General features: G+C 41.3%; 1 protein-coding gene across 7 annotated transcripts in view; it reads left to right on the top strand.

The window, feature by feature from the left end:
* The window catches only part of LOC129176999 (protein shisa-6), a 124,489-nt gene extending 97,597 nt beyond the window's left edge, over positions 1-26,892 (top strand). For 2 of the 7 annotated variants that reach the window (XM_054767666.1, XM_054767664.1), the window contains 5 exons: positions 9,642-9,704; positions 12,240-12,260; positions 18,895-19,047; positions 24,627-24,730; positions 25,531-26,892. In XM_054767666.1, coding sequence (XP_054623641.1) covers positions 9,642-9,704; positions 12,240-12,260; positions 18,895-19,047; positions 24,627-24,730; positions 25,531-26,388 — 1,199 coding nt within the window. In that variant the 3' untranslated portion in view covers positions 26,389-26,892. The remainder of the gene's footprint in view (positions 1-9,641; positions 9,705-12,239; positions 12,261-18,894; positions 19,048-24,626; positions 24,731-25,530) is intronic. The other 5 variants (XM_054767669.1, XM_054767667.1, XM_054767670.1 and 2 more) reach the window with 3 other exon arrangements.
* Positions 26,893-27,111: the final 219 nt, after the last annotated feature.

Below are 27,111 nucleotides of genomic sequence, written 5' to 3'. Positions count from 1 at the left end.
ACACTTTTGCACACAACATTCAAACACACACAAAATGCACTCAGTAACCCGTCTGCCTCCTCTGGGCCGTTCAGAACTCCAACTGCTCCGCTTGGCAGAGCTAATGGGATAGCAGGGCTGCTGGTTGGATAGGGGGATGTTGTGGAGGGAGCGCAGTGGAGAGCTGAGGATGTTCTGTGATAGATCTGGGGAGTCGGAGCCTAGAAGGCTACTCTGTGGACACTGGTGCGTGTTGCTGTTTTTGTTCTCTTCTTGAACAGCATCCAACCAAATCCTGCATCTGCTGACCACATCGTATCTCTTTATACTTTTCCGATATTCTGTTATCACCTCTACCAAGGGGAGGCTGATTGTTTTGTAAGCGATATTACACAAAAGCAACATAATTAAATTGAATAAGATATGAAAGGACATTTTGTGGTGTAATGGCACATTAAATTAAAGTAACCATAACCCATTAACCTTTTAAAACAACTAGCACAGTTGCATTTGTGTTGCTATAACTACTACGCTGCGCGTGTATTAATACATACATGTTATGCAGCCACTAGTAACGTGCGATACCACGGATTGGAACCGATCCAGTACGGATACAAATACACCTCATGTGCGTGGTTCATTTTAAAAAGTATTTCAAATCATAGCATCAAAAATATACAAGACATCGGAGTAACCTATTTATATATTTTAAATTCTAAAGTATATTGCGGTAGCAGCCTGATTTGCAATATAATCAAGCTCATGTACAACAGAAAAAATGCAGGACAAAATTGTAAAAAATATGTGTAAAAGGTTTTTTTAAAACAATCAAAAAATAAGTAAAACAATGAAACCATATAAGTTGTTAATTATGAAAAACTAACATAAGAATGAAAACTAATTCACAATTCATACAATTCGGCCATCGTTTCAACGGACTGAATGAGCAGTGTGCCGCTGCGCTGATGCATTATGCACAAAAAGTAGTTCCCACCAAAGCTGATCATTTAGACAAGATCTCAATCATTTAGTTACTTTCCGTTGTGTACCTGTTAATGGTATTCATTACCTCAAATGACTGAATTATCAAACTATGGATGCTTCAAACTGACTATCGATTTTAGAGCATCAAGATCTGGTGTCGGCGCTATCGATATTTCAGTATCGAGCCACACATCAATAACAGGCCACGTAACTCGAAAAAAGTCATGTGAAAGCCCAACAAAACCCAAACAAAGCAGTCAGACCAGGATATACTGTATGTCATGAATCATTTCATAAAATAAAACACTAATGCAACACACTTTGGAAAGCTAGCACTTAGCCAGCACACAAAAAAACCTTACATCTAAGCCATGTTTGCCTCTTAAGTCTAGCCCTAGAAAAAGACATACAAAATAAATACGATTTGTGTGGATATGGACAAGATCTACATGGATTACAGCCCTTTATGCTTTAAGCTGATCATTCCTGCAATGTGGGGACTAAAAACAAGCAAGCGTTAATGTCAGAATAGATGAAAGGGAAACCAAAGTTAACCTTTTAAACCGTGGACCCTTTTGCGAGAAAAAGCCCACCATATCCAACATAAATAAAGTTTTCCACATGGATTGCAGACCTCCATGCCCTTAACAGATCATTCCTGCAATGTGGGGACTAAAAACAAGCAAGTGTTTCTGTTGGAATAGATGGAAGGGATACCAAGGTCAACCTTTTAAAAGTTTAATCTTTTCAAAGTTTTTCTCTGCATGTACACGGTATACATGGGCAATGTCCGCACACAGCAAAGGGGATATTTTGATTGTTGCTGTAGATATGAAAATATACATATCTTTGCTACAGGGTAAGAGTAAAATGTTCAGTGAGTTTTAGTCATAGATGTTGTTGTTATTTTTACTAAATTCTCTCTGACTGCTTGTTTTCCACGTTTGCCAGTGTAAGTGCTTGTGCTTGGAATTGTCTTGTTTTTCTAAAATTGGTTTGGTTGAGCTTCAGCTGACGCTACCCCGGTTATGTGGATGTACTGTATAGCATGTGTACATTGATAGGAGAGTCGCGTAGCAGTTACCATAGCAACACAAATGCAACCACACTGCACCCTATACTGGGGTCTGCCGGTTGTAAAAGGTTAACATTTAACGCAAGTCTTATCTACATAATCATAATATCATAGACAGGCTTCTAGCTGCCTTGATTGCAGCATCTGCAGACATGATTTTGCGGGGTCTCCAGAAAAACATTACACCCACACTTTAGAATAATCAACACAAAACCTACAGGATGAAATGGCATAGCTGTTTGTTTGAATACAAATTCCCAGATCAATGTTCTGCTGGTGGCCACAGTACCTTCAGGCATTTCGCAGCAATCGATTCCGCAAATGCTTAGTTAACCTTGGCACAAGGCTAAAGGTGTTTCGTTTTGTCGGCCCAGGGTGCCTCCATCGCGATGTGAAACAAAATACCACACCAAATGTCAGATCACTGACTCACTCGCGTGCCATCTGGATGCTATTATGTAAAGTCGCGAGCAAGAGAGCCTGTTGAAAGCGAAAGGAAATTTGGCATGAGTAATCATTGGGCGACGCTATCCAGCAGAACACCGACACGCCGCAGCCCCCGTCATGATTGGTTTACAGTTAATGCAGCCGTGCGTTTGACTGACACGTCTAAAAAACCAAAGCTGCATCCTAAGCAAAGTGATATGAATATAGATGGGGACCCTCTTTAACCCAACAATCTGGAAAGCATGTCAATCACCGTTAATCAGCTGTATGACTAAACTGCAGCAGTGCAATTTATGATGATGACAGTAATAAGTAACCAGCAGACACCCTCCCCTTAGTTACCTTCATGGTCGTCGACACATGGGGATGAAGGTTATTTTGAAATGTCATCTCGCGGCGGCAAAGAGGGTGACAGTGTTCTGGTAAGTTAAGCAACCTTTTGGCTTGCAGAGGTCAGGGTTTGTACAGGGACTCTTTCTGAAAACATTCTAATTAGTCCCCAGATTAGAAAATGGCTGAACATGGCCATCCAGGCTCTTAATGAGCCATGTTTTATTTCCTATTCAGGTGACAGCGGCGCACTAGACTGAGTGTGAAATCAACATATTTTATGAGAGGTATTAAAATGTAATGTAAAATGTCCTATATTGTTACGCCATCCATAAACTCTACACAGTACTTTCATTTTGGATCGCATTGGACCCTGGCGATGTACTGCATTGAGCAGAGGTGTGGACTTGAGTCCCAAGTTTGATGACTTTGGACTTGACAGTATCATCAAACACTTGCAACTCGACTTGGGCTTGCCTCGGACTTTAGTCTGATGACTTGAAAATACTCGACATTTTCAGTGAATGTGTTGAGTAGAATGTCGAAGTGTTCAACCTAACCTAACATTACGTCATCTCCAGCAAGACAACATATTTTTTCACTGAATCTGCCTCTCGATTGCATCTATTAATGCCCCATCGTGTTTAAGAAGAAACAATGAATGTGTGGATTCCATTTCTGTGCACTGATAAATCCAGAATGCAATGTCAGCACTCTTTTTTTCTGTGACTAAGTCTTGTCACGCTGGTCTTATTTTATTGAACAAATCAAACAATACAAAATGCATTCATTGTATTTGTCACATTTTATAGGTTGTGACATTGTTAAATGGCTTGGTGTTTGGTAAACACTAAACAGTTCTCATGACTTGTAAGGACTCGAAAATCACAAGCCTCTGACTTCGGATACGACTCGACCTGTTTTGTCATGACTTGAGACTTGCTTGGAGTTCCACGTCTTTACTTGAGACTTGACTTGAGATTAAAGACTCAAGACTTACTTGAGACTTGCAAAACACTAACTTGCTCCCACCGGTTTTCCCAGGATTCCACATTCCCCTTGAAAAATGATGTCATTTGTAACTATTCCAGCATCAAAACATTCACGCTAACAATTTGGCACATCACAAAATCTTTCCACTTTTCCTTTAATTCCACATTTTCCGTAAACACACATCAGTTCACCTTCAGCTCTTAAGCATTCACACATAAAAATTGCCTTCTATAGCTTTAATAAAGATTATAATTACATTTTTGGAAGTACTTGGTTTACCTGTGTACAAAAAATGTCATCTCAAATAGTTACAAAAAAGACTATGAATGACACTATGTTGTTTTCAAAAAACAGGGGTGTCTTTTATTGGCCCTCTGCATATTGTCCAAGTAAGATAAATTCATTATTAATGAAATATATTATTAGATATTACATTGATTTGTCCGCTACAGCTCTTGAAAAGTAGTGGTCACATATTTTTTTTCTGAATTCAGCATCTTAATGTGTAGGACAGCCATTTCCTTCCAGTTTCTGTTGAAGCACAATGCAAGCACACAGTCACAAGCCTTCAAACGAAGCAGAGATGTTTCAATCCTTGCGCCAGCAATGGCATAAAGTCACCCAACAGATGCCAAGATGCGTGAAAGCAGTCAATAAAATCTCAGGTTATTGCACCAAATATAAATTTATGAACTCTTTAAGTTTAAAACATTAGTATTGAGTTGTTTAAAAATGAAGATGCAAGGAAAAGCATTAAAAAAAAAATTGTGTTGTGTTTTGACCATCTGGAGGAGTTGTTCCAGCACCGATTTTGGCAAATGCCGAGGGGGGAAGCCGAAATGCATATTAGATTGCTTAGGTTAGTGTGAGTAGTCGCATTCCAAAGACTCGGCTACTCTGTTTGTTCATTCTTGTCTCTTGATCGATCCATCAATCATGACGGGCAGCTGCTGGGCACTTGGACTGCTGTCTCCGTCTTCCGAATTTTGTGATCCACTGGGGTAGTGCCTAATCCCAATCAGCAACAGTCCTGTTATCATGTTTCCAAATATGGAGATGATTTCAATGTCCTCCAGGGAAGTGAAGGAAGAGGCGAGGAAAAGATGTGACCGCCTTCGTTGAGAGCCAGCAGACGTTTGCAGCTGTGGAATGGACGAATTGTGCATTTCCCAGCATGCTTTCTTGTAGTTAAAATGATCATTTTTGACTGTCTTATGTCTCTTTAAGACGCTAATTTGTACAGACAGGGTGTAATAGTGTCAAAGTGGTGTCATTTTTAGTTGTGTATCGTTAAATGTTGTTACCCTTGAGTCCGAAACTGGCACCTTCAGTAACAATGATTGTGCAATTTGTGCTACTTGTATACATAATACTGATAAATAATGTTGCAGGAATAGTTGAATCTGACAGAATTCTTTTCTTATGCAGATGATCCTAAGCACGTTGTTTGATGAGGTTTGCAATGCGGGTTAACTTAATGCTAAAACACATGTTTGACACATGGGCTTTACATTTTTATTTGCAATTTGGGGGTAATATTGTCAGTAGTTTATAGAATAAAACAATTGTTCGTTGCTTGGAAGACACATACATTGAGAAAATTTGAATTTTGCAGTGGTCTTCTAGATTTTTTTGTTCACCTTAGCATATATTGACCAACAGTACATTGTAGCATCTTTAATGTACAAAACGTATCAAAGTGGCACCCACATCCTTCAGTTTTTCTGTATGCAACCCTTGCTTGAAAAGGGTCTGATTTACAGTAAGTCTAACAATTTGTGAATTAAGCTTTCAAAAGGCAGAAAAATAAACTAGCAAAGGAATAGTCTGAAGACACATGCCATCTATTTCTATACTCGCTGCAAATATTGAAACACATGATGCGGGAGCGTCGGGCCCCCCCGTCTTCTGTCATTTGTGTGAAAGATGTAAATGGATGTTTCAGCAGTTGCCTCTAATGCATTTTTAAACAGGCACAGCAACAGATAGCAAATGAAGTGTCACAAGCGCAACTCTGCGATTGCAGACCTCCATCTATCTGTTCCTCTTCTCATGCAGACATACAAACTGACAACGATAGCCGTGCACGCATTCCCACACACCGCGGAGAATAGCTGTCATTCATCAACTTTCTTAGAGCAATGGGCTTGCTAAAGGTCCCATCTTTCATCTAAAGCACCTCCGCACGACGGTGTCCAGCTCAGCCGGCAATGCACTACCGGTCGACCGCAAACGCTCCTGCACAGTAGGACAATAGATGATTTAGGGATATTGTTGTTTACTCCCTGAGTGTGAATTACGGTAAAGCACCTGTGCTTCCCACATACAATACAGCAGAGTGCTGGTGCTGATTAGACTGCCGTCGTGCATACAGAGAAGCAATGGGCAGAGACGGTATGTGGCAGGTGAGGAGAACTCACAGTATGAGTATGTGAGTCACACTTTGCATGTAAGAAATGTGGACATTTTCACTCAGGGACCACCCAGTATACCCAGTAACAGTACATTACATTCAACTGAATTAAATATTTAAGCTATTATGTAATAAAATGTTGAAAATATTTTAAAAAAACCTCCTTTTTGCCAGTCGCAGGATAGCACTTAGACGCATTCTGACTTTCGATGAGATAAATTCAGCTTGTTAGCCTTCAAAAGAGCACAGGGCTTCTACTCCAAATTGTTCAAGGACAGCTTTACATTTAGGCTTTTTAGCCCAAAACATACCCCAAATTGCTGAAATAGCTTCCAGGTCCGACCTCAATAAGTGATGTTAATAAACAGAATATTTTCATAGTTACAGCATAGAAAACCTGTTTATGACTTTCTGAATACAATTTTTTACCATTATTAGAGCCCTCTAGACATGAAATAACACGCCTATAGCCACCTTTACACTCCTATTATTCTTTGTTTGCATCACATTGCTAATGCACAGGCTATGGGATCACTGCAGGACACAAGAGACGGCTGCCGCTTTAAACATAGCATGCTCCCGAGCTAAGTAGTTAGCCTCCCATTTATTTATTCTAAACTTAAGAAAGTTTTTAAAATGTAGTGGGGAAGAAGGACAAAGTAAGAAGCCAAAACCTTACCACTTCCACACGGAATGGGAGGAGAACCTTTTTTTCACTACGTAATGTCGGACATGCTCTGGCTGACTACATGCAGTGTGAAATAATGTCATGTAATGTCATGTCATCAATGTAACATTACTGGCGCCTAGTGACCAGAATACCACATATAACTTGTCTTTTTTCAATATTTTGTGACTAATAATAATCCATAGTTGCAATAGAGTGAGGGAGTGATATTCGAACTGCGAGGGACGACAGGTATAAGATAAATACAGTATACAACAGTAACAACATGACTAAAACATGAGAATATACTGAAAGATGAGCACCTAATGGAGGAAGGGGGTTCAGTCATAGGGAGTTCCATCCATGTCCTGGCCATTTGGGACAGCTTACCGAGACATAAATGTCACATTTTTATTGCTGTCTGAAGTTGATGTGTTTAGCCTGGTATTTTAGAGATCCAGCAGGGACAATCAAACATTATTCAATTTCCTTAAATAGCCCAGTCAGGCCTTTTTGTTTCGTACATTTATCTTATAATGAATTGATTTTGTTTCCAGTTCGGTGATAACAGCCAGAGTTATAAAGTCGCACACAAGCCTAATGGCCAGCCTAAATGAATACAACACTGTCGACGCTGTGCTTTATTTTCTACCATTGCGACCTTCAAATACTTTTGCTCAATCGTGTAGATTTTGAAAGACATCCAATCCATGAAGACTGGGTAGCCTGGACTTGGATGTCGTAACAATGTATGTTTTTTTCATGCCACAGACCGTCCCTTACTGCCCGTAATTGCTCTGCAAGGACTAAACATCCAAATGTTCCGAAAACAGAAATGATCCAAAAGCTGAAACACACAAACACCATAAAACACATCCCGCAGGAAACTGCTGCACTCCTATAAACACTGCAAAAGAAAATTGTGCAAATGCCAAAACACATGCATGAAGAGAAATGCTGCACGTTAACACCAGGCAGGTTTACCAGACCTGAGGGATATCCATGTTTAAGCACATTAGCGAGATGCCCAGTAGAAATTTGGCAGAATGAAAAGGTCATTTCTATCGGCATATAAGCCGCATCCACCAAATTTAAAGAGAAAAAAGATTTGTACGTATATAGCCTGCGCTGGGATATTTAGGACACAGAAAGATGTTACATTGAAAGATTTTTTTTAAACTATTGATTAGATGTTTTTTTTCCGAACAGCACGTGTAACTCGGTTCGTTAAACAGTGCTGAACAGTGTGAGTAACATGGCTTTTTAAACAGTAGCCTACCAGAAAAGTCATTCATCACCGTCCTCCTCCTCCTGGGAACTAAAACCACTAAAGTCTTCTTCTTCAGTGTCGGAATTGAACAGCCTCATAATTCCTTCGTCACATATTTAGTGAGTCGCTTTCTCTCTTTTGTTGTCGCTCTCGGTGTCACCAGTGGTGAACAGTGGGCTTTTTGAAACACACTATAAAGAAAGGCACACTATAAAACATGCAATCCTACCTCCGCTCGATGTTCGCAGCGTCACTCGTTAGCTCCGAGTGAGTTCAACATCTGCCACGTTCCAAGCAGAAGCTGTTGTAATTCTACACTTGTTCAAACTTACTTTAGATGTGTCAGATCAAAACTAGACTAAGACTTCAAAACGTGATTTTAGCGTCCACTTCACTGGTTCAGTTCACTGCTTCCTGAAGCCGCACTCTCAGCATCTGGGAACTGTACTTCTTTTAGCCATGAATTAGCCGCATCACTGTATAAGCCGCAGGGTTCAAAGTGTGAGAAAAAAGTAGCGGCTTATACACCGGCAATTACCGTACTTTTTTTTTGTTTGTCTTTGTTGAACATTTGGTTGCTCTATAATACTGTCAAATATTCCATCTGAAGTCTTTAAAAACGGATATCCTTCAAGTGTGGCGCCTCTGACAGCCTGGCTAACTTCCATTTTCTTCTGTGAACTTGCAGGATTTCTGTGATAGATGTGTTTTGGGGGTTTGTGTGCATCTGTTTTTGATCCTGCAGCATTTACGCTCATGCAAAACTTTCACTCCAAGCATTGCATCCAAAAACAAAATGAATTCACTAATAAAAGGCTGCTGGGATGTTTTGTTATTATGTATACTTTGCGGACTTGTCGTCGCAATATTTCATTGCCTCCCGATTTGTACATGTATTGAGGCATCATATTTAGACAGGAAATGAATAGATTTTTGAAGGCTTTGGATTATTGTACCTGTTATTTTTCTAGGAATACAATGCCTGTGAAAAACCTTGTTTGCACGCCACGTCTTTTTAAATGTGTCTTTCACAGGCAGTGGTTTTATTGTAGCCTCTGACGTTGGTTCTGTTTTATGTGACCTTGCTTTTGCAGGATAGTACAAAGGTTTTTGCAGACTCCACTTTTTGCAGATTCACACATCCTGCTTTTCTTATCATATTTCTTTTGTGTTCATCATCATGATTACTGAAAATGATTATTGGAAATAATCATGGTAATAAAGGGATACGTCAGAGCTAAAGGACATGACGGTTGCAATGAAAATGCTGCAGTCATGCGGCATTTTCACACTGACTTGCATTTGCTGCACGTTTTTCTGAATTACAAGAGGTGAAAAAAAATGTAATTAAAACAAATAATTTGGTGAACTATCCCTGTCATGATCACCCTTTTTCATTCTTTTAACACTCTGTATTATGATTGATACAGAGCTTTTTACCCATGAACACTGAACAGATCTTTCGTTGCTTTTGTCATTGCAGGTACCCATCAGCACAACTATAACCATGTGGCTCTAGGTAGCCCCATACGCACACCAAAGAACGGTAAGACAAACTAGAGGGGGAGAGCTAACCTAGGGTTAACCTAATTAGAGTGCTTCACATGGTTGGTCGAGAAACGGTCTTTCTGTAACTGAAAAGATCCTTTATTGTTTTGGAGGATTGAATTATTCCCGTCCCAGAGTTATGAGCAGGAAGCAGTCACTGACCATTTTGGAGAAAATAATTGGCTCGAGGACGACTTGTCCTCTCGGTTGACAGGGCGATTGAAACCTGCAACGCTCCCTGCTGTTGTCTGAGAACAAACGTTATCGCTGTAAGCGCATACATCACTGTGAGGGAAGCATCGGGCTAAATGGTTTTATTTATTTATTTTTAGCACAGCTGTCACTCAGTTGTTTGTCCTAACAGTTATTATTCTGGGGACTTTGTGACTGCCCTGTGGTCACTAATTGGCTGACGGTGCACAAAAAGCTATGAGGACGTCGAAGAAAGACAGACCATGACGGTGTCTCGCCATTGAGGCTATCTATTTCCGACATTCCAAAAAATCCTCAAGCACAAAGCTGAACAGAGCCCATTTTAGGACACTATACGTGTTCTTTTGGGTGAAAATATTTCATCAAAATGACTGTTGTTTAATCAAAGTCATGATGGTTAGGTCCCGTGTGCTTGATTATCTGATGATGGGCTGACCATCCCTAAATATCCGATCCCAGGGTTGCAACTAAAGATACAGTAGGTCCACTAAAAAGATAGAAACAACACTCAGCAACACTCTATGCAAGCTAATATCTGCTGAGATGGAAAGATGCAAACATTACTTCTCACAATATACTGTGTATATACAGTATATACTCCTGATAAAAAATAACATTAAGACCAGTTGAAAAAAGCTGCACTTTTGGATCTTAAGGAGGTTTTAAGTAGAGCTTCAAAATGCAAAAACAAGGAAAGGGAGTGAGACAAACATTAAAGTGAAATAGGCTGTTCATCAGCTGATCAAGTTTAAGACCATAGTTCAAAACAACTCCAACCTCCCCAAAATAGAAATAAAATGTTGAACAAAGGAGTCAGTAATGAGCAGCTGCACCATTCTTGTTAATCAGCTGAAAAATGGGTTTGGGTATGCTTGATGCCAGTGTTTCCAGGAGGCTAGTGGGAAAGTTGCTCCAGGTGGTGAAGATGGCTTCACGGAGGGCATCCCTCTCTGGAACCATCCCCAAATGTTCCCAATTGGATTTAGATCAGCAGCACATGCAGGATGGTCCAAAAGAGTGAGCTTATTCCTCTGGAAGAAGTCCTTTGTCAGGCGGGCATTGTGAACTGCAGTGTTGTCCTGCTGAAAAAGTCAGTCATTACCACACAGACGAGGGCCTTCAGTCATGAGGGATGCCCCCTGCAACATCTCCACATAGCCAGCTGCCATTTGACGCCCCTGCACAACCCAAAGCTCCATTGTTCCATTGAAAGAAAAAGCAGCCCAGGTCATGATGGCGCCCCCTCCGCTGTGCCGTGTGGAAAACATCTCAGGTGGGATCTCCTTGTCATGCCCGTAACGTTGGAAGCCATCAGGACCATCAAGGTTACATTTTTTCCTCATCAGAGAATAAAACGTTCTTCCACCAATCAATGTCCCATGTTTGGTGCGCTCGTCAAATTCCAAATGGCCAATTTTGTGGCATTGAAGGAGACAAGGCTTTTGAAAAAGTAACTTTTTTCTTAAAAGACTTCTCTCGCAGATGGCGTCTGATGGTTATTGGACTGCACTCAGCACTTTCACTTGGGCCGAGGAGGGTCCCGTGTCTTGACTGACAGTCAATGGGATCCTCTGGTTCAGGGCCCGTGACATTTTTTTGTGTCTACCACTTGACTTTTTTGTTCCATAAGTTACTGCGTCCAACCTCAGCAGCAATGGCGCACTGCAAGAGGCCTTGCTTACGCAGCTCAACAATCCCATCGCGTCCACAAAGAGAAAGCTTTTTTTGCCTTTGCCGTCAAGAGATCATGACAGTGTGAATACCTGACACTAAATCACATTCACTCCACACATTTGTCAAGATTTGGGCTTTTAAAGGCTGTCTTAAATTTTGAATTTTTAATATTTATTTACCTTACTCGTTTGCAATAAATTGTTTTTTTGGTCTCACTCTCATTTCTTCTTTTTACATTTTGAGCATCTGCTTAGAACCTCCTTAAAATCCAACAGTGCAAAATGTAAATCATTGCAGTTTTTTGACTGGTCTTAAAATTTGATGAGGAGTGTACATACACAAATACACAAGTGATATGACGATAGGACGACTTCTGACAGGCTTCAAATGTAAACACAAAGTCCACTGCCAAGAACCCCCCCCAACCTCCCACCCCATGTGGACTGTGACAAACACACATTAGCAGTTCCTCAGCACATAAAACGCTGATTCCTTTTTTATTTGATATGTTTTCATTTTTGATGGAGGACTTTCTTTGCAAGCCATTCTGAATATGAAGTAGCTTCTGTCCTTGTCATCGTCAGCATGTCACTGAACTTCTTTTTTTCTTTTTTTTTGTCCCCCCCCCCCCACTTGGTTTTGTTAGCCCACCGATCGTTGAGGCGTGGTAAGTTGAACAACAATCCCATTCGTGTTCCCATACATCCCATATGTGCTCTTCCATGGAATACAGTTTAGCTGAGTGACATGTATGCAGGTGTCCCATCATGTGTCTGACACAGGGAACCACATGAATAATGTAGGCTGCGGTGCACAAACTCAAGGCTTTCGGAGGCCTGTATACTTTCCAGATCTTTTTTTTTGTTGTTTTTTTCTCCTATGTGGACATGAAGGCATAAACTCCGAAAACACCAGGTTCTCTTTGTAATGTTACACTTACCAGAGTAAATACTGAGCAAGTACTAGGGTGTAATGGACAATGGCGGCACACTGCTTTTGTCTCATCCGCTTGCGCCTGTCTATTACTTTGACGGCGGACGAGGGTTTTCAAGCTCTGGCTTCTTCTTGGCACTATCGCTAGCCATGTTGAGTTGTTTACAGAGTTCTTGTGTGCCTCACTTTTAATGTGTCCTGGTACGTCACTGTATGGACATAAATACATGAATTGTACCATCACAACCCTAGTACTTACCATATGCGTTGTTTTGAAGCTGTGGTTTATTTTCCTGATCTTACAAAAAGTTGTCAATTGTCAAAATATAGTCATTAAAAAAAAAAAGAAACAAATGTCTTCATGTAATCCAGAGTGCTTGGATGATGTCGGATCAGGGCTCTGTGGGGTTCATACCATCTCCTGCAGGATTCCTTGCTCTTGTTTGATGGTGCTTATTGCAAATCTGCCTGCGTGTGTTCGGCTCATTTTCAGATTGCACACAATGAATTTGGGATGAGGATTTTTGCACAGCAGCACATTGGTGCATTCGGTTGGTATCGCTTTAAGGAAAAAAAAAAAAAAAGCTTTTGGAAATGAGCTAGCTTCTTCACATGTGTTTACCTGACAGACCAGCCACATCCCGAGATAGTCGCATGGCAACCACTCCAAAATGTTTCCTATACCTCTTTGACTTCTTTGACTTAATGAATTCAAGTCAAGCACACAGTATTCTGGCCTCTTATGGGTTAAAGCAGGGGTGTCCAAACTTTTTCCAGTGAGGGAATTTCTTCACATAGTGAAAAATGAAAGGATGCAATATGCTAAGAAGTTAAATATGTCTCAGTGAGACATACTTAATTTATTGTGATATAGCTGAAAAAGCATATTATTAGTATCAGCTACGGTCTTTGCTCTTTTTTCCAATTTTTCATTTTTTTTTTTAATTTTTCCAAATAGTCTTCAGAATTATTCTTAGTAAATTTTGGTTGCATAATATTAGGACTTTATTGACAGAATATTTTGACTTTACTCCCATGATATTATAACTCTTCCCCAACCTAATTTTCCAAAAGTGGCAACTTTATTTTGTTTGATTTGGTTCTGATTTGTTTCACAAATAACAATGACATTATTATTCCTCGAGTTTTTTCTTATAAAATTGCGCCTTTTTTTCTCGTTGTGTTGCAACTTATTTTTCTAAATATTTTGACTTCATGCTTGTAAAATTCCTGCTGTTTATTTTTAAATGTTCAAGCTATTTAAATTTTCTACTTGTAAATGTTCTTTTTGTAAATATAATTTTATTTCCATGATATTTTGACTTTATTGTCGTAATACTGACTTTTTCTGCCTAATTTTCCAAAAATTACACTTTTATTTGTTGTTTTGTTTGTTTCTTTTTTAATATTTCACCTTTATGCCACTAAAATGACATTATTTTTCCTCATAATATTACGTTATTCTCATAAAATCAATATTTAGAGTTTATTCTTGTAAAATTACTGCTGATTTGTCCATTTTTGCTGTTTTGTTTAGTTTTCATTTTAAATGTGCCACAGGCCAATAAAAAACACAGCTGCAGGCCGCAAATGGGTCCTCGGCTGCACTTTGGACACCCCTGGATTCAAGTCAGTCTATCTGTTGTAAGTGGAAGTGATTGATTTTGAAATAGAGAACAGTACAGTATGTACAGCCTCTGTCAAATCGTCCCGTATTGATGCAGTCCACACACATCCTTCCGGCTCTCACTACCCCCCTGTTGTCGGCCCCCCGCCATCCTCGCTCAAGCTTTTCTGCTCATTTCACCCGGCTATTTTCTTCCCTTGTCGTCATTCCGCTGCCCCTTCATCCTTTTTTAAACTGTCCTTATCTCCATCTTCTTCCCCTTTTTTATCTGGTCATTGGAGGCTGGTCTGGAGCCGCACCCATAGCTGCTGCAAGCTCACATGGAGGAGCCAGATAGAGCAAACGCGAACGGGAAAATGAGAGTAAACGGACAAGAAAGAATTAAGGAGCAAAAGTGGGTGGCAGCATGGTCGGCTAGATAAGACTGACAGAGCGTGGAAGCCAGCATTGGATGGGAGACACTGTGGAGGACCACGGATATGTGAATTTGTGGGAAGGAGTGATAAAGGGAAAGATGAGAGTGGGCTCTGGTCCAGTATCCTCCCTCTGTACTTCTTCCTGGCATCACATCACGCTGCTTCCAGCCAGAGCAGGCGTTGCTCCCTGACCACACTCCCTGATCACATCACAGCGCTGTCACAAAGCAGGGTCACTCTCCAGGCACACATCTGTTGTTTGTTGTCTCTATCTGTTTGTGTTTTCTTTCATCTTTTGGACCAGTCTTTTCTCCCGTCGAGTCCTGTCACTTGTCCAATCCGTCCTGCAGCAAACACCCACTGACATTCCTGATATTTGACCGCCTTTGACTCCCCAAATCACTGCCACTAAAGCTTTTACACCTGCAGCCATTCCCCAAGGCAGAATGTATGTTTATAGATGTATAATGTATGAAATGTGTTTGTTAAACCAGGGGTGGGCAAACCTTTTGACTCTTTGACTCAACTTTGTCAAAGTTGAAATGTAGTTGAAATCTGTCCAACAATCTTTACTGGGAGTCAGATGATTTCCTCCCTCCTTGAATCAGCAGTTTATCGACTTCCTCGACGTGTGCAATCAGACAAAAACACAGAGAATGAGAAAGCCAACTTTAAAAAACATCCAAATGTCCGATAAAATAACCCTTTTCTGCATAATTGTTGACATAAAAAGCCTGTTTTTTCGTCCCGCTCCGTCACACAGGCCCTTTGTCAGTAACCCCCACTCTGCTTTGTATCAAAGCCTCGGCTTCTCTGAGCTATTGTGACACGATCTCATCATGTGCGTAAGAGTTGTGCAGTGTGGTGTAAACAAAGATAGTAGTCATGCAGCCGCATCCATTATTTTACATAGTGAGGATGGATGTTAGATTGACGTTGATCTTTTTTTAATGCCAACAAGAACATTCCCGGTGCTAACGTGTGAGTCTTATTATCGCTTACCATGTCTACCATATTGGGAAATGCTCTAACTACAAAAAGGCATTTGTTATTTATTAGTAATGAATCACGATCCGGTGTGGAACCAATTAACCACAATAAATGAGGGACGATCACTGTAAAGTGCATCGGAAAGCGCAGAACCTCCAGTTTCAAAAACCATTGGAGTGGAGTGGCATGATTAATGCAAGTGGTTCAAGAATGGTCGTACTTTGAAAATAGCATTGTAAATACTTTTGCTGGCGACGGTTTCGGTGTTGAAGGGTTTTCATAAAATGAATTGTTTGGAGTTTGCCCATGCCTGGGATAAGATGAAGCCCCAAAAGAAAATGGGTTTTGTGGAAGTAGATGGAGAAGGCAGACATTAAGAGGAGATAATCTGGTGCGCCACAAGCCGTGTTATCACTTCTGCGTCTTGTAAAAGCAAGAATATTGGGTCTCAATCCACACAGACACATTAGCTCTTGAGTCCTTTTGTGTTCTTTCAGGATGTGTGGAATTGGTATGTCCTCATTGGTTAAAAGTTTTTTTTAAACTAACATAGATGTGCAAAAGTTGAAGTTTGATGTCAGGGCTGCTGACAGTCAGAAGATGACATCTATCCAAGTATCGTGTGGATCCACACGGAAACATTTTCAGGTCAAAAGCGCAAAGTATTTTATCGTTTCAGCCTTTCCCGTGTGGGCAGGGCCTTATTTGCTAGATTTTCACAGTATCTGTGTTATTTAGGAGTAGTTTACAAATGTTTGACATGTTTACAACTTTACAAAAAAAAGAATGCAAGTCTTTCTGAACTTTAATAACATTTAATGAATCAGATTTTTTGGAGCAAGCTTAATAAGAGCTGGTGGTCCATTAGATTTAAAAGACCCATTTAAATTGTATTTTTTAGCCAAAAGTGCATATTTAGATGCATCTTGTTGATTACATTTTGGAATAAATAGTTTAGTGGCCGAGGAGCCATCACATTAATTATGGCCCTTCTTAGCTTTTTGGCAATTGCCACACTTTTATTCATGGTTTGACTGATAAAGCCGCCATGCAGCAAATTGTGTTATCAAGAGCTGGTTGGAAAGGGCAATGAGAGAGCTGCTTGTGGGTTGCAGGTATTTACTCCAATAGAAACAATCCGTCGCTAACTTCACATTCTCAATACAAACATGCAGAAATGATACTCAAGTAATAATCTTAACTTAATAACACAAATATGACTATTTTTGTACGGTCTTAACACCAGGGGTTCTCAAACTGGGGTCCTTGAGCCATTGGTTGGAGGTCTTCAATTTTATTTGATTCAATAAATGAAGTCATGGCATATCGTTAAAAAGTGCATAACTCTGAATAGGAACCAATAAAACCATCCTTAAGCAATAACTCATTAGGGTTAGCCAATGTAAAACTCTGACATTACTGTAATGCACTAGGGACTGTAAATGGGTCGCTTCGCTCTAGGCTTCTAGGGTCATGGGTATGCTAGAACCTATCCCAGCTGTCTTTGGGCAAGAAGCAGGGTACACCCTGGACTGGTCGCCGCCTAATTGCAGGTCGCATATAGACCAAAAAAACATTGACACTCTCCAATTAACCAAGGTAACCACTAGGTCACTGTGCGGCATAGATATTTCAGTTTTAAAGTTACATCTACTTCATCAAGGGACGCAAAGACCACACCGTCTAATCTTAGAAAATACGACAACAGTTCCATGGCTTTCGGGCTTATTGAGAACAATGATAGAAGGCCAAAATGCGTCATGCGCCTTCAGGCCTTCAATCCATGAGGCCAAGGCTTAATTATCACTGTTACAATGTTCAATTTTCTGACAGTAATTTTAATTAGAGGACATAAGTAATTGCTCTTTAAACTGGTTTTAAGACAGCGTGGGTTCATTTGGACAGCCTTGTCGCTGTTCATTTTCTCTGAGCTTTAAAATGTGTTACTTTGAAATAAGAATTAGTTTAAGTTCAATTCTATTGAAACAGGTCTAGTGTTTAGGTTGAAATGTTTGAAATGTAAAGCATTCCTACGGCATCTAGTACAAACGGCAGAAGTTTTTGTTGTTTTCCTCTCCTGTGATTTGAGAACCCCTGCTCTACGCATTCAAATTCGAAGAGACAGTTAAGTATGAACACAAGTTACCGTAATTTCCAGACTATAAGCTGCTACTTCTTTCACACGCTTTGAACCCTTCGTCTTAAACAATGATGCTGCTAATTTATGGCTAAAAGAACTACAGCTTCCGTGAAGTTTAGCGTGCCGGAACAGAAAGTAGTGCATTTAGGCAATTGAAGCCACGCACCACATACTTTGAAGTCTTATGCAGTGGTTGTGTTTTGATCTGACAAATTTTAAGTAAGTTTCATCAAGTGTTGAATTACTGCAGCTTCTGCTTGTCTCACCAGAGCACCGAGTGTAGGTCGGCTTGTATAGTTTATAGTGTGTCTTTCTGTGTAAATATCCCAAGATTACATTCAGGTGCGCTCAATAGTCTGGAATTTACGGTTGTAAGGCATACTACAGTTACAACAGGGAAGCAGTGTGGAAACTCCTCTGACCCAGCAGCAGCATACCACGACTAGTCGCTTTGGAGGGAGATTGAGGCAGCCCCAGATGGAAGTGCGGTTGCAGCGCTCGCCTGACAACCAGAAAAAAGACTAGGGCTCAAATTCCATCAGTTCTATCAATCTTCTTTCATTATCCCATTGGTGGTGCGTGCCAATACATTTTTTAAACTTAAAATGCCTTTTATAAGTTTGTTGCGTATTGCTGCGAACAATGGCAATTAAAGAGAGACAGGAAGGGCTATTAGTGGTGGAATCTAATCTAATAATAACAACAAGCGCTTGTATTGCAAATATTGATCAGAAATCAGAGGAGAACGTCAACGAGCTAGCAGGAGGGTAAGGTAGCATAAGGTGGCACCGCCACACAGCAGGCTTTATTGGAGTGTCTTTTTATTGCCGTCTCAATTACTCACCACTCAGGGGTGGTCTCGGACGATAACCCCGTGAATTGCAGAGATCTCCTGTAAATACAAACAAACCATGCATATCATCTTTGCTCAAAAAGTCTGAAATCCAACGATGGATTGAAGTGTTGATGAAAGGGGGCAATGCGAGGTTGGTTCACAGCAAACATAACTCCCAAACTAAAAACCTTTACAGCCATCTTTGCTCTTTTGCCTCGCCAGGCGGTCTTGCATGGTGGTTGCTGATGGTCTCATCACGGTTTTTCTTTCAACTTGGAGTCATAGAAAGGAGAAGCCAGTACTGCCCATTTCTTTTTCCCTCCCACCCCTGTGTCTGTGTATGTATGTACGTGTCTCTAGAAAACAATCGGATAAGTGGCATCCTGACCTCGCAGACGGAGCCCTACGACCTGTCTTTTTCACGCTCCTTCCAGAGCCTGTCCCAACTGCCGCCCTCCTACGAGGCGGCCATCAAAGCCGACCTCAACCGCTTCTCGTCCCTGAAGAAACTGAGTAGGTCCAAGTTCACTGCACTAATGCAAGAGCGGGATCCCTGATCATGATGATGATGATGATGATGCACCATTCGAAAATGGCCCACTCATTTTGAGATCAGAATGAGACAAAAAAACACTGTTGAGTTTGTGCATACAGTGGAACCTCAATGGTCTCACCATGGGAATGCCAATTGAACTACGCTGTGTTGAACTACGACTCATGATCTCTTGAGTTAATAGTGACATCACACATGAAAATGTTCCAAACTCCCAAGTCTTGGTTCCGAAGTCCCAAGTTTCACGTTCATTTCCGAGGTTCCACTGTATAGGAAGGTACCTTTTTAGTATTTCAGGAAACATTCACTACATGCACGCAATATTCCTGTGTTAAGTGGAATATAGTAGCTATTGTAAACACTTTAGAGATATGTATGAAGTGGTTATTGTGCATGCTCACCGCTCAGATGGCGGTTTTGGGCAGGGGTGTCACCAGATCTCGTGAGATTAAAACATTTTGCCTGCCTCAATATATTGCCATGTGCATGTGTGTCTTTTTTCCTCGTCTCCCGCCCCCAAACAGGCTGGAAGAGAGTTCACTCTGTGCATTGGTTTAGCACCGTGGCGCATTTCTTCCATAGAACAACGGCGTATACTGTACAGAGTGAGCCCTTTTTGTCAGTCATACAGCCTCTTTGTCTTGGTGGGTAGGAGGTAGCATACACACACAGTGCCGAAGAATGTATAGTAGTCCAAATTATGTTCACAGATTCTAATATATTGTCATTTATTTTTTATGTATTTTCATTGTACTTTTCAAAAAAGCAAAGTTAGAATCTCGTCTTGTCTCGTTCTCTTAGACCAAATCTCGTGTAATGTCTCACCTTGTGCACTGAGTGTCTCGTGACACCTCTAGTTGTGGGATTTGTTTAAGTCCAGCATGGTGGGGAACATTTGCCTAAATCAGGGGTCTCAAACTCAAACTATTATATATGTTGTGGCCCCTCCTACTTGACATCAAAGAGGCACTTGCAGGAGCAAACACAAACCAACACTGAGCTTGTCACACAGGGAAATGAACGGGGGGGGGAGGTTCCTAAACAGACCACGACCTAAAATCGCAATGCCGATGCAAAAATGACAGCACAACATGTAACAGGGATAAAACACACTACGGTGAATAATAAACATATATGTTAACTCTAAAGATGTAACTTCAGCAACTTCTTACAAAACAAGTACTGCAAAGCATGCTGGGAGCCGGCATCACGCGCAATGATTGATGTCCAGGGGCCCCCAGTTAAATTAACTTTGAGACTCCTGGGTTTGAGACCCCTAAACCCTGACTGCTGGCTATGAAAATGACTTCCCCCAAGGATATTTTTGGAGCACTCCTTGTGAGAAGTGAGAACCACGCGTCAAAATGAGACGAAAAGAACACTGTTCAGTTTGTGATTACAGTGTAACCTCGAAGGTTTGACAAAAGCTAATCTGGGATGCTAACGTCTGATCTCGTGAGCTGTTGTGACATCACACCTGACAAAGTTTCAAAACAGAAAAGACAAACACCCGGAATCTGGGCATTTCATTCAAGGCGGAGAAGAGTGAACATTTTCCCTGTAGACAACTTGAGATTTATAAAGTATTTGACTAAAAGAAACGATCCATGCTCCACTGGGATCCAAAAGCCCCTGAAATGAGCAGGATTGAGCCCCTTTTAGGGTGTCTATGAAAATGGATGGATGGATTAAAATGAATGAGAATGTTTGATATTTTGAACGTTATTTTTAACACGGATTTCTGTAATGTTGTACTTTAAAATGTCAGCAGAAAGAAAAAAAACCATATTCCGCTAAGGTGCATTTTTCCATTTGTCTTTCTATGAGTTAATATCGGGGTTGATACCAGCGTACGCCAGGGTTCTGCAAAATCACCTTGATTCATTATTGTCAATCCGAAAAAGGTTGAAAAAGTGATTACATGCCTAAGAGGTTTTCTCAATATTTACTATATTCTGCTACAGACAAGAATATTGTGAGCGTGGAAACCCTAGTGAATGTCTTCATCCTCTGTTAGACTAATGCTCTCTAATCGTACAATCAAGCCCAGATCGGTATCGATTTAGTTGTGCTTTGCCGGCTTTCAGAGCACAATGTGACCTCATCTCATGACACTATTAAAGTGGAACACAAATATTCCTTAAGGCTTGTGTAATTTCATCATTCCTGCCTCACTTCACTGCTGGCTCCCTGAGAAGTGAGGGGAGACATCTCCAAACGACTTCCATCAGGTCTCACACTTGTTTAGCTGCCAGGCACGATTCTACCAAAATGACAGGTTCGAGCGACGCAATTGTTTACGGCTTGGGAGAATAAACACATTTTTTTCAAAGCGCTATTATAACAAAAATATTAAATATCAAGAGAGTGCCTTTTGGGAGCAGATGATTCTAGACATAAGGCGGTGTCTTTGAGGCATCCTCACTTCTGCTTCCAGAGCAAATCAGTTGTCAGAACAAAATGCCCTCCAGTTGCTTTCTTTGGCCACACAACTGCTGTTGGGAAGGAAAGGGAAAGGACGATAAGGCTGCTTTCAATGTTGGGGTATAAACAAGACGAATACAAAGTGCTTATTAACCCATAAGAACGCCGAACCATCGGTGCTGAAAGTAAAACGATGGGGGATACATCACGGACCAAGCGGAAAACATTTCAGATGTTTTTTTTTTTTCCCAAAAATGCTACTAATACATGTCAAGATGTGTGATGTTACATTGTTCACGGTTAATGTGTTCCTTATTTGAAAAGAACACGTCAGGCTTTCCATAGTTATTTTAAGGCTGCCTTATGTGAATTTTTTAAAGAAATGCAATGGAACTTCGATTAGTGTTTTCCGGTTCACGTCGAAAATGTGCGTCTCAATTTGGCCTCGGTTACGTGCATTCTCCGGTTAGCGTACAATATGGCGCACGTGTTGTTAATACATTACGTGAGTCCACCTGGGTTCTTAATGTACTTTTATCAAAAAATGTCCTTCCTTTTTAGCGTCCTATTAGCTAGCTAAACAAAATGGCAACCACAATCAGAAGTTACGTCGCCCGTCTATGATGTCATCAGTGGTTGACTCTCAAAACACGCTTTTATCGTTTTGCAATGATAGTTTTACATGCACAAAACGATTCGAAATACAAAATGGTGAATGAAAGGGATAAATCACGATTTAAGGTTACTTTTACCTTCCGAAGACGTGGCTGTTCCCAAAGACACGATGTTTTCAATGTTTCCAGTGATGGTAAAAGTAACATTAAATGTCAATTTATTCCTTTCGTTCATCAATTATATGCATTTGAAATTGTTTTCTACATGCAAAACTATAAAAACGGGTTTCATATAAACATTTTTGGCTTTCGAGTAGGGGTGTCACGAAACAAGACGATGCACGAGATTGGGTCTACGAGAACAAGACAAGATTACTTTTAAGAAAAGTACAATGAAAAAATGTAAAAAATATATGACACTATATTGCAATCTACTAATTTCATTTCTACTATGTACACTTTTCTGCACTCTGTGTGTATGCACCCGGCCCCGGCCCCACCCACTGTATACTGAAAACAGACACGCATCCACATGGCAATATAAAGAAACTGACAAAAATATCAAATTCATTTTCATTTATTTATATATGGTTAATTAACTTATTATCATTCCAAGCCTAGTGCCCATGAGACATTTTGTTTTTGAACGAGAAATTTTGTCACGTTTTAATCTTGCGAGAGCTTGTGGCACCCCTACTTTCTAAAACGGATCAATTGGATTTACATTATTTATTATGGTAAAGAATTGATTCGGTTGTCATCCGTTTCGGTAAGAGTCGGACCTTCTGGAACACATTAAAGGCGCTAACTCATGGCTGTGAAAGATAAACTGATGCAACCGGATATCTGGTTTGACGAGCGAGAGATGCAGCTGCATCAATAGCAGCTTCCTGGATCGATAAGAACAAGTCATAAATCCTTAGATGAATCGACTGTAGAGACATGCACCAAGTATCGCAAGACTATCAAACAGTTGAGAGTCCGTCTCTTCAACAACGCGAGAGCCTGGGCTTCAGTCATGCTCCGTAATTTAGCATGACTGAAGATGAGAATGGCTTGTTATAACATTAGCAGCGCTAGCATTAGCAGCGAGATAGCTAGCCACCGGGAAAGATTTTCAGCATATCAGCAAAACATACATACATTATAGTGATCAAATGTATCTTATTTATTATGTATTGTGTAAAAGGAACAAAATGAAATTAAAAGCACTAAATGAATACAGACACACCCTCCATCAGTACTAGCCTGGAGTTTGTTTTTCAGAGAGGAACATTAATATACATGAATATGCATTAATATGTGTAATATGCACATTAGCACTCAATAAGGTCATCGAATCTTACCTTTATGCATCCCCACATACTATCAGCATTTGAGACCAAAGATGAGGTGAAAGAAAAACAGGAAAAATACAGTATAGTAGTCTATCTGAGCAGCATAGGAGTAAGTTAGATGGTGGGTTCAAGGACCTTCGAACAAGTCGCCACTCGCAACCAACAACAGCAGCTCTCATCACCACATAAGTGTTGGTTACATGCGTGCCGCCATGGGTTGTTATGGGTTAAATGCAAATTATTGTCGAAACAGAAAGAAGTTTCCTGCGCGGGATGGTATACAGTGCATAACAAATGTTCATTATTTAGAGTATGGTAATGCTGTTTATGTGTGTGTGATGAGCGTATCATGCTTGAGAAAGCAACATCTTGTTATTATATCTCATTATGAATCGATTTGCGGCACGCAGACGTGCCTCGCCGCTGAAAGGGATTCTGGCGGGGAGTCGTCTTGACAGGTGGCGTGAACCACACACGTACGTATAGCTCACACTCAAAGGTCGTCTATGAATTTTCAATAAGGCGACGTCTGCTCCGTTATGTCTTCCGCCTGTTTTAAATTACACCCCGTCGCCGACTGTGCAAGATGATTAAACGCTCGCGTCAGAGCTCACACACACACAAAATACAAATTAATACACGTCTTTGGGACGATTTTGAAAGTTGAGGTTTTGTATTTGCTTGAATAATTCTATGCATGGTTTTGCGTGGCATGAGGTCGTTGCTCCACTGCATTCTCAATGACTGTCTTGGAAAGTATTGTGGTCCAAACGTATTGTATTGTATGTTCATGATCAAATCCTATTCAGGAGCATGTATGTGGTTCTACAGTGATACTGTTCAGCATGTACTCCACGTCGATGTGATACGACAATGTTCTCCTTCCCTGTGACCTTTGAGAATTTCCCTCCCGAAGTCGTATCTTCCCTGTAGGCTACCCAGTCTGGACATGTGGCTATTATGTGCCTGGCATGTAATATACTGTTATGACAATTCTCTTGTCCTCTCCTGTAGTCCACAAGCGAGTTAGGGTGACCGCCTGCTTTCTGCCATCAAACAGAAACCTCCTCTCTCTTGATCTGTCCTTGCGTTCCAGCACCAAGCTTTCCTCTCTGAACATCTTCTTCAACCTCTTGTTTTTGTTTTTCTCCCTCCTCTCTGCAGCAGATAAAGAAGTGGAGGACTACTATACTCGTAAGCGCCACCTGCCTGACCTGGCAGCAAGAGGGACTCTTCCCCTGCATGTTCTCAAAATGAGTCAGGACCAGGTGGGTCCATCATGTTCTGGTTTCATCTTTGTCATTTTTGCTTATTTGCATGTGCGAACCAAACGAAGAGTCTTTCATATAGTCCTGCTTTAAACACAACCATCCATTTGTCCCGCTTATCCGGGTCCGGGTCGCGGGGGCAGCAGTCTCAGTAGGGAAGTCCAGACTTCCCGGTTTCCGGCCACCTCTTCCCTCACACTCACATTCATACCTGTGGACAATTTAGAGTGGGCAATTAACATAACGTGCATGTTTTTGGAATGTGGGAGGAAACAAGAGTGCCCACACTAAACCGTTCATTTAGTGCTTTGTTTCTTAAAGTTTCATCACACATGTGATGAACTGTTTCATGGACACCCTGCATCGTCCTTCACTGTCAGGGTGATCATGACCAGTAGTGGGTGCTCTGGCTAGTTGAACCAACCCACGATCCTGGCATCAGCTGCTGTTGTCATCACTGATTGTTACTTCTTCCGAAGCCGAGTCGTTTCTGGTTAGCTCAGTGCAAAATACAGGCATATTTGTTGACAGTTGTTCCAGAATCGATTATTGGGTCAGTCACTGTAATATAGTTTGATTCGCACAGCTTGTTGTCTATCAGCATTCCGCCGATCACACCTCAAGGTGAAAAACCAAGCTAGGTCAAGTTGCGTACCATAGTGAGCTGAAGTGAGCTGTGGACATAATGTGCATGATACAGCATTTTGACACTGACCAAACATCCTACATTGAAAAGCCTAGCATAAGAACAAACTTAAGTAACTTTATTCTGCTTTGTCCTCTTTAATTCTGCTAAACAGCATCGGGAACAGCAGCAACAGCTTCAGAGCCAGGCCCCACAGTCCTCCATCTCTCAGGTGCCTTCCCAGGCACAGTCCACCCAGCAGCAGTCCCAGCAAAGACAGAGACCCCGCCGTGTTCAGAGAGCCATGTCCCAGGATCGGGTTCTGTCTCCACAGAGAGCCCCACAACAGGATTACAACACATCCTCTAACGGTATGTCCCCTTACGGAGGTCGGATCCTCTCAGACGAACAGCTGCTGTCAGCCGAACGTCTTCGATCCCAAGAGCGACTCCTTCCACAGGACCGCCATACTTCCCAAGAACGCCTGTACACCAAGGACCGCATGTACTCCAAGGACCGACTACTCTCACAGGATCACCTCTACTCAAAAGACCGCCACTACTCTCAAGACCGACTCTACTCACAAGATCGCCTGTACTCACAAGACCGCCTTCTGTCTCAAGATCCTCTTCTCTCGCCAGACAAGCTGATGATGTCACTGAAGCGCGGCATGGTCAGCAGTGTCTCGGGTGGGTTCTACGGCATGGACAAGTCCATGTCACGTGCCATCTCGCACACAGACGTCTTCATACCCACCACGCCTCTTATGGATCGCTACACGATGACCAAAATGCACTCCCATCCCAGTGCCTCCAACAATGGCGGTAGTGGAACCAGTGCTGGGGCTCCGGGAGCAGCGCCAGCCCCACACTCAAACACTTTAGCAATGAACCAGACTGTCAACAAGCGGCAGGCGTTCGCCACCAGACGGACTCACACTGTGGAACAGCTCCACTACGTCCCCCAGCATCACCAGCAGCAACAGCAGCCGCAACACTACCGCACAGGCAGCAAGACTGAGGTGACAGTGTAATGGCAACCGGGGAGTGCCTGCACTGCTAACACTACTATGCCATTGGCCTAGGTGGGCAGGTGTGCTCATGCTCTTAAAGTAGAACTGTGACGATTTCACTTTCTTTGACCCATGTTCCAAAACCAAGAACATCCACTATTACTGTGAGAGACCGGTAAAATTAGCCACACTGTACACTACATCCAGAGTATTTTAATTCAGGAGTTCTGCCTCTCACCGGCAAATTACTACACCGCTATTCTCATTACCCTATTCATGCCCAGGCCCTAGTCTCATTTTGTGTGTTTTGGTAGGGAAACACTCATCTTTTCAAGCCGTGACCAGCCCCTTCTGTCCAACAAATTTACTGTATGACCTTTTCTGGTAAATCTTTAAGGGCTTTGCACAGTAAACCCCAAGGGCCAAATTCCTCCTTGACTGCTGATGTGCAACACTACAGCACCACCGATGATGAGCCTGTAATAATATTATAAATATATAAATAAATCAATGGACAAAAAAAAATATTTGTACAACCCGTCCTAGAGACTCAACGAGAGACTCTGAAATTGATGTTATTTGCACTTTTTGGTGCCGCTAACAGATGTTCAATTACTGAAAATGATTTGGGTTATGAAGCACAACCATTAAGAAAAAGATCATGACAACATAATCATATTGTTTCAGAACTTTTAGTGATGGCTAGCATTTTTAGTAGGCAACGATGACAGTGACAGTATATAT

Source organism: Dunckerocampus dactyliophorus, chromosome 2 (assembly GCF_027744805.1).
Source record: "Dunckerocampus dactyliophorus isolate RoL2022-P2 chromosome 2, RoL_Ddac_1.1, whole genome shotgun sequence".
Taxonomy (NCBI): Eukaryota; Metazoa; Chordata; class Actinopteri; order Syngnathiformes; family Syngnathidae; genus Dunckerocampus; species Dunckerocampus dactyliophorus.
This window is presented reverse-complemented; position numbering and strand designations above follow the sequence as displayed.